This window comes from Zalophus californianus, chromosome 1 (assembly GCF_009762305.2).
Source record: "Zalophus californianus isolate mZalCal1 chromosome 1, mZalCal1.pri.v2, whole genome shotgun sequence".
NCBI classification, from domain to species: domain Eukaryota; kingdom Metazoa; phylum Chordata; class Mammalia; order Carnivora; family Otariidae; genus Zalophus; species Zalophus californianus.
The window spans coordinates 16,349,627-16,356,811 of record NC_045595.1 but is presented as its reverse complement, the minus strand read 5'-3'; the positions used below and the strand labels follow the sequence as shown (position 1 = coordinate 16,356,811).

The 7,185-nt window shown below is 63.5% G+C and overlaps 1 protein-coding gene across 1 annotated transcript; it reads left to right on the top strand.

The window, feature by feature from the left end:
• Positions 1–867: 867 nt before the first annotated feature.
• PRSS50 (serine protease 50) lies at positions 868–6,140 on the top strand. The gene is made up of 6 exons (XM_027585545.2): positions 868–1,146; positions 1,244–1,438; positions 2,647–2,809; positions 3,843–4,126; positions 5,253–5,419; positions 5,782–6,140. The coding sequence occupies exons 1-6, from the start codon at positions 963–965 to the stop codon at positions 6,010–6,012; spliced, it is 1,224 nt and encodes a 407-aa protein (XP_027441346.2). The 5' UTR covers positions 868–962; the 3' UTR covers positions 6,013–6,140.
• The last annotated feature ends 1,045 nt before the right edge of the window (positions 6,141–7,185 follow it).

Here is a 7,185-nt window from a genome sequence, read left to right as displayed (position 1 = left end):
AGACTCAGGAGGGCAAGGCCAGGCTAGCCCAGGGGAGCCAGAGCCCTGCCTTCAGAGTGGAGGTGGCCTGGGGGCGGCTCAGACCTGGGGGGGCCTCCGGTTCAGAGCCCTTGTCCTTCGGGTGCCACAAAGGTAGTGGGTATGATTTGCTGTCTTTGAAGAGATTGGAGCACTGAATGGCCAGCCTGAGTGTTTCCCAAGACCGCAGGTCCCGGGCAAAGTTAGAGTGTTCTGACTTTATTTCACGTTCACCTAGAATTTCCCAACAGCTTTGAACCAAAGCTGCTCATAGGATCTCCCACACTCCTTATTAAATGTGTTATCTGTCTACGTCAACTGAGCCATCAAAATATTCCCCCAATTCCAACATACCTTAAAGTGGACTTCTGCTCCCAGAAGGGTCGGCTGGCTACTGCCATCACTCTTCATCTGTGACTAGGAACCTCACCAACACAGTCTTTCCTAAGCAGATGGATCTGTCAGAGAAGAGCATTTGCTGAATGGCGGTGGGGGCGGGGGAGGGGCGGGGGTGCTGCTTACAATTATGCAATCTTGTTGGGTCAATTTCAGTGCCCTGGGGCAAAGCCCCACTGTAGTTACCAGGCTGGGGGTTGTGGGGGGGGGGAACCCGCAATTCCACTTGGGAATCCTGGAGGCCAGCCCCAGGGGTTGGGTCCCATCTCACCACGGGAAGGATGAAAGCAGGCCCCCAGCCCCAGGGCAGGGGGCTGCAGGAGCGAGGCGGTACAGGAACTGGCTGCGCTAGCCTGAGGGTCCCCAGGAAGTGCCTGGCCACGCGCAGGGAGCGAGACCAAGGGGCCAAGGAGGCAGAGGCGTGGTGGTGCCGGCAGAAGGGAGGCCAAGTCGGTGGGGGCGCCGGTGGGCTGCCACGGGGAGCGCCACCGCGGGCCACTGGGGGGCGCCCGCATTCCCCACACAGCGGACGCCGGCGCGGGCGGCCGATGGGGGGCGCCGTCGCCAGAGGAGCATCGCCGCGCCGTAGCTGCTACTCCGGAATGGAGCCCCGGTGCAGGACGCCGGCCCGCAGGCAGGCCCCCCGGGGCCCCGGGGCGGCTGCCCTTCCACTGCTGCTGCTGCTGCTGCTGCTGCTGCTGCTGCTGCTGCTGGTGTCGCCGAGGCCGGCGGGTGAGCCCCGCCGCGCCCCCCTACCCCCACGCCCTCGCCGGGCCTCGTCTGACCCCCTCGCCGGGCCTGGTCTGACCCTCTCTGCGTCCTTCCGCAGGCTGCCTGGCGAGCCAAGCGCCAGGGACACCGTCTGCGCCTGCTTCCGTCGACCCTGGCGTGCCCTGTGCCCCCAGTGTCACCTGTCCCTCAGACGAGCCTCGCCGCCCTCACCAGGCCCCCACTGACCCGTCGCAGCGCGCGACCCTCCAGACCCAGACCGTGTCTGTTTCTGACGGTGACATCAGCTTTCTCAGTGAGTACGATGGACTCCCTGGGGGAGGAGGGTGCGGGAGCAACCCCTGCCGACGGAGGCGGTCGGAGGAGGAAGGGGCAGGGGGAGTGAGAAGAGAGGTTCCTTTTACAAGGGTTTACCGAGCATCTGCTGTGGGCCAGGCCTCCCGACCCGGTGAGGTGGGAAGGAAGGAGAGTCCGAGGAGCCTGCGGTGGGCTGCATGTTCCCGCCGCCCTGAACTAACTGACCCAGGCTCCCAGCCAACGACTTAGGAGATCCCCAGCACAGCTTTCAGGGAGCCTCCCCGTGGGCGTCTTGGGGGCACCCCTATGCGACCTTCTCATGTCGAACGAAGACCTCCAGAATTACTTCTTATCCCGGAACTCAGTGCACACAATTAAGCGGCCCCCGAAAGCCTCCCACACAGGACCTAGTGCGTGTAGACACCCCCTCTCCTATGTTAGGCTTGACGCACGCTGGTGCTGGCCCATGCACGCTGATCGCCCAGTCCCCTACCCACCCCCTGGAAAACACTGGGGGGTGGGCTGCTGTGAGGTTGGATATGTGCATCTTCAGTTTGAGAACTTTTCCAACGTGACTGCACCCACAGACACTCCCACTAGCCAGGAGTGAGCAGTCTGGGCGGGGAACCCTCACCAATACTTGGGGTCAGGGCCACTGAATTTTGCCTGGCAGGTGGTGTGGAGCAGAGCCTGGCTCTGCAGCGTCTGCCCTCCCCCGAGGACTCCTGGGGCTCAGTAGCTTCGGTGTTGGCCCGCTGCTGGGGTGTCGTCCTCGGGATGTATCTGTTCACGCCCATGGCCCATTTTTCTCTTGGGTGGTCTCACTGAATCACAGGATGGTTCCCAGAGGAGGGAGAGGGGTCCGCCTTGGCCGAAGTAGGGGCGGCCAGATGGAAACACGGATGAGTTTCTGAAGGATCTGGTCAGAGCTCGGGGGGCCACTGCTGTACCAGGCTGGTGGCTGGGGCCCCGGGGCTGGGGGAGCAGGGGGAGGGATACCTGGGGAGCACTGAGGCCCTTTGGAGGCTGCAGACCTCAGTCTTCATGTGGAAAAAGAGAAATCCCAGTGGGAAAAGAGAATCGCCGCATGCGTGCGGGCCACGGCTGGAGAGGCAGGAGGTGGGGCTGAAGGGGAGGGGAGAGAAGGCGCCTTGGGATGGGGCTGCAGGGTCCCATCATGCATCAAGCTCTCACCTTCCTCCTCAGCCTGCGGCTCCTCGCATGAGCAGGACCCCACCCTCAGGGACCCAGACGCCATGGCTCGGCGGTGGCCATGGATGGTCAGCGTGCAGGCCAACGGCACGCATGTCTGCGCAGGCACCCTCATTTCCTCCCGGTGGGTGCTGACGGCGGCCCACTGCCTGATCCAGTGAGTCGCGGCCTAGGTGGGTGGGTGGAAAGGTGTCCGGAGCCACGGGGCCTGGTCATCCTGCCCGCTGGTCCTTCAGCAGCAAGCTGTGCCCTCTGCAGGGCGCTGTGGTCCCAGCCCCACCCTGGCTTCGGCTCTCCTCAGGTGGAGGCTGAGTCCTGCTGATTCCTCCCCGGAGGGAGGGCTGGGCGCTTTCTCCCTTCCCTGGCTCCCCAGTCCGCAGCAGTCATGCTACAGATAGGCCATGGGGGCTCGGAAGCCGCTGGCCAGGCCTCCCTCCTCCTGGCCACAGTAAGGAGGCCCTAATTCTCCCATCCCACACCCTTTGCTTCACTTACTCATTCCTTCCTTCCTTCCACCCGCAGCCTTTGACCCTCCTTTGAAGCCAGGCCCTGGCCTGGGCCCTAGGGGTAGAGAGGGGACAGACGCATCGCTTCCCTTGGGTTGCTGGGGAAGATAGATGGGAAGACAGGTGCTCACAGGGGAGTCCGGGCAGCGTGGGGACCGGAGAGAGGGCATGCCCATGTGCTGGGGCCAGGGCGGTGGCCCGAGGGCTGCATCTGTGGAAAAGCCTGCTCCAAGCCTAAGGGCCGACCCGGAGACCTGAGGGCCATGCTGGGAAAGGAGCCTGGAGGGCGAGGCCGTGGCTGATTGATTGTGCCCGGCCTCTGCCACTTCCAGGGCCTGGCACGCGGTGCCAGACAGAGTCCAGAGTCTGGAACCAGAGGAGACGGGGTCCATGTCCCAGCTCTGCCATTTCCCAGCTGTGCAGCCTTGAGCTGTTGGCTGGGCTTCTCCGAGCCTCGGGTTTGCTCTCCGTGAAGTACAGGGTCGTTGTAAGGGCGGGACCACACAGGGTGTGTGCAGGTCCCCCGTTCACATCTTCTGGGAGAGAGGGGCTCGGGATGGGGGCGGGGGGGGGGCTTGAAGTAGGTGGGTGGCCTCCCGGGATTGACTTGGGGTGCAGTGGTGGGGTGGAGGCTGGGGTGGGGTGCCTGGAGCTGATGACAGACTCCCCTCGTTGTTCCCCTAGGCATAACTTTACCTATTCCGTGCGGGTGGGGAGCCCAAGGATTGACCAGGTATCTCCGACTACCTCTGACGTCCCGGCGTACCAGGTTATCTTGAACAAACGGTACCGGCCCCATCGGTACTGGTCCTGGGTGGGCCGGGCCCATGACATTGCCCTCCTCAAGCTCGTGTGGCCACTCAAGTACAACAAGTATGTCTGGCCCATCTGCCTGCCCGGCTTGGACTACGAGGTGAAGGACGGCTCCCTCTGCACTGTAACAGGCTGGGGACTCCCCAGGTTTGACGGTGAGTCCGAGCCTCCCCAGACCGGGTGGGGGGGTGCGTGGGGGAGAGGACCCGGGTGCAGGCCGGGGTCTCCGTGGACAGCTGTTTCTGAGACGTCTTCCTGGCGGGCTCTCGTCTCCTTCCCCTTGGACGTCTGGGCAGTGAGTGCATTGTGGCCATTCAGGCCTGCGGGGTCCCAGATTGCCCATGAGCCCTGAGCCCCAGGCCAGGACCTATAAACAGGACTTCCTTGAAGGCAGAGGGGCACCGAGTAATAGCTTGCTGTGTGCATGCAATCCCAGGACGTCCAGGATTTGAAGCAGAGCATCTTGCAGTGGGAGGAGCAGGGTTGTGTGACTGTAAAAAGTTCCCCCCCCAAAAGCCCCATGGTTGGCTAAGGGCAGTCTGTACCCCGAGTTTGGGAGCCCCCTGCCCCCAGTGGACCTCAAGCCCTTTACCATCCTCAGGGATGGAGCAAGGCCCAAAGAGCAGGAGTGTCGTCCTAGGCCTATCCAGGGAGCATTTCCTTGTGAGTTTTAGGAAGGCCCGGTCCATTCAGGGAGCCCCTCTTTTTCACAAGACAGGTGTTCTTCCCTTTGACTTCACGGAGTCATCTTGCCTAAAAGCAGCCCGCAGCGGCTCTAGCCCGGGGGTGTGGGTGGCTGTTTGTCTTTCCTGTCATGGCCCGTCTGGGGAGTGGCTGGGGATGGTTGGAAGACTGTCCCCCGGGGGGCTCCAGCTAGAGACAGAGTCACCCTGGAGAGAGAGAGGAAGGGAGAGGAGGAAGGAGGGAAGGACCTAGTGCTTGGGGCCCGCAGAGGGGGAGTCTGGGCTAGCTAGGGTGGAAGAGGCCTTTGGGGAAGGCTTGAGCGAAGGACAGATTTGGACCTGAGAGGGGCTGGGCAGGCCTTCGAGATGGAAGGGCAGAGGCCAAGCTGCTGAGGTAGGAACAGACCCCGTGGGCTGGACTCTGTTAGGGGTGAGACCAGGCCCAGCGAGGCCAGGCTGAGGGCAGCCTGCTCCAAAATCTTTAGGAGGGGCTCCTCAGAGGCTGGGGCAGTGGGCCAGGAGCAGCGAGGACAGCCACCGGGCTGGCGGCAGTGAGGGCGCCAAGCCTGAACTGTGGGGGGGGGACCTGTCCCTGCAGGCGTGTGGCCCCAGTTCCGGACCATTCAGGAGAAGGGAGTCACCGTCCTGAGCAGCAAGGAATGTGACAAGTTATACCACAAGATCTCCAAAGTCCCCTCTCTGGTTCGGGTGGTGGACTCCCGGATGGTCTGTGCAGAGGACTTGGACAGGGAGAACTTCTGCTACGTGAGCACCTTCCTTCTTGCTCCCTCACCTCCAGGGCTGCCTGGAGAGGTGCCGGGGCGCAGGGCAGCCCGGCTCAGAGGGGAGGGGAGGGCGGAGGGAGAGATGGGAGAGGAAGATCGGAGAGGAGAGGGAAGGGGGGGTTGGTGGGAAGAAGGGGGGTGGGGCCTGGCATGAGCGAGGGGAGGTGAACCCCTCTGAGGGAGGTCTCCTGGGTCTGGACCTCGAGGGCACCTCTCAGCTTGGTGGCCGCTCCCTGGGTTGCGGGGGGTGCTGTGGGACCGAGGTGGTGTGAACCGGGGCACGTCTCCCTCTGGCCACCCCTGGCCCCCCTGACCCTTTTTGTTCCACACCCCGCCCCACAGGAGATAAGTGGTGAGCCCTTGGCCTGTTCTGTGGACACCACGTGGTACCTGGTGGGACTGGTGAGCTGGGGCCCGGGCTGCCGGAAGAGCGAGGCCCCGCCCATCTACCTGCAGGTCACCTCCTACCAGCGCTGGATCTGGGAACGCATCAGTGGGCAGGCCCTGCCAGCCCCATCCCGGGCCCTGCTCCTGGTGCTACCACTGCCCCTCAGCCTCCTTGCTGCCCTCTGACAGCCTCGTGCTGTCCCCCCGGGGGGCCATCCTCACCCTCTGGGCCCAGAATGCTGCAGGTGTAGCTCTCCCCACCCGGCAGGGCAGGGCAGAGATGAGGTGCTCAATTAAACGCTTCTCTTCCCCAAGCTGCCTCCTTCCTGGGCCTGCCTGAGTGGGAGGTGAGCCAGCCAGATGGGGGTGGGAGGGGGGACTCCAGACTGTTCTCTCCTGAAAGGTGCAGAGCCGCTGGGTTTGCCTCCATCTATAGGTTTGGGGTGGCTCCCGCAGAAAGTGGAGGGAGTGTGTAGGGATGATACTGGGGTCTAGAATGTACTATCCAGGCTGAAGCTGGGCTGCTGGGACGCAGTGTGAGGCTGGGGTATAGGTGTGGCTCTGTCTGGGACGGGGAGGGGAGCGTGTTTGCTGTGATTCTTTAGTGGGAGTCAGGCTCTCCTGACCAGTGGCTGGAGCACACCTTGTCACTGCCCTGAAGCCCTGTAGTGCACTTTGACCTTCCAGCCCCACACCCTGCCTAGAGCCTGGGGCAGGTGCCCACTGGGCTCAGATGTTACCCGTTGGCGGCCGTGCCTGTCCCTGAAAGACCAGTAGAGGCCCCAGGTCAGAGGCCAGGGGGCAGGGCAGATGCAGCCCAGGCATGGACTTCCCCCGGGGCTTTATCAGCTGCTTCTCTGTTGGACCTCAGGATGTCCCTGCCCCTCTGGGCTTCGGTTGCCTGGGCCACACAGGAAGACTCTGGCCTGTATGCATCGTATGACCTTGGCCGCAACCTTAACCTTGGGCGGGAGAAACCGCAGGCCGGACCGTGAGGGCAGAGTCAGGGTTCTGACTCTGAGCCCACCGCAGGGCCTCTGCAGTTTCTCTGCGCCCTCACGGCACCCGTGTCTGCCCGGATCGCTCTCCTTGTATCATAGTCATCCAGCTCTGGGGCAGGATCCAGACTGGACCCCTCTTGTGTCCCCAGCGTGGGGCTCAGGCCATGGAAGACCTACTGCAGGCCACAAAGTGGAGGGGGGCGGGCAGGGGGGCCGGCTTCCTCCCGGGGTCTCGATGCCCAGCTGGCTGCCACCTCGCCCTCCAGCTCATCCCAGTTCAGGCTGGGAGAACAGTCAGGGGAGGGAGCTTCTGCTTGGCCGGCGCCCCTGTCATGGCGGCGTCACCCTCCACGTATAT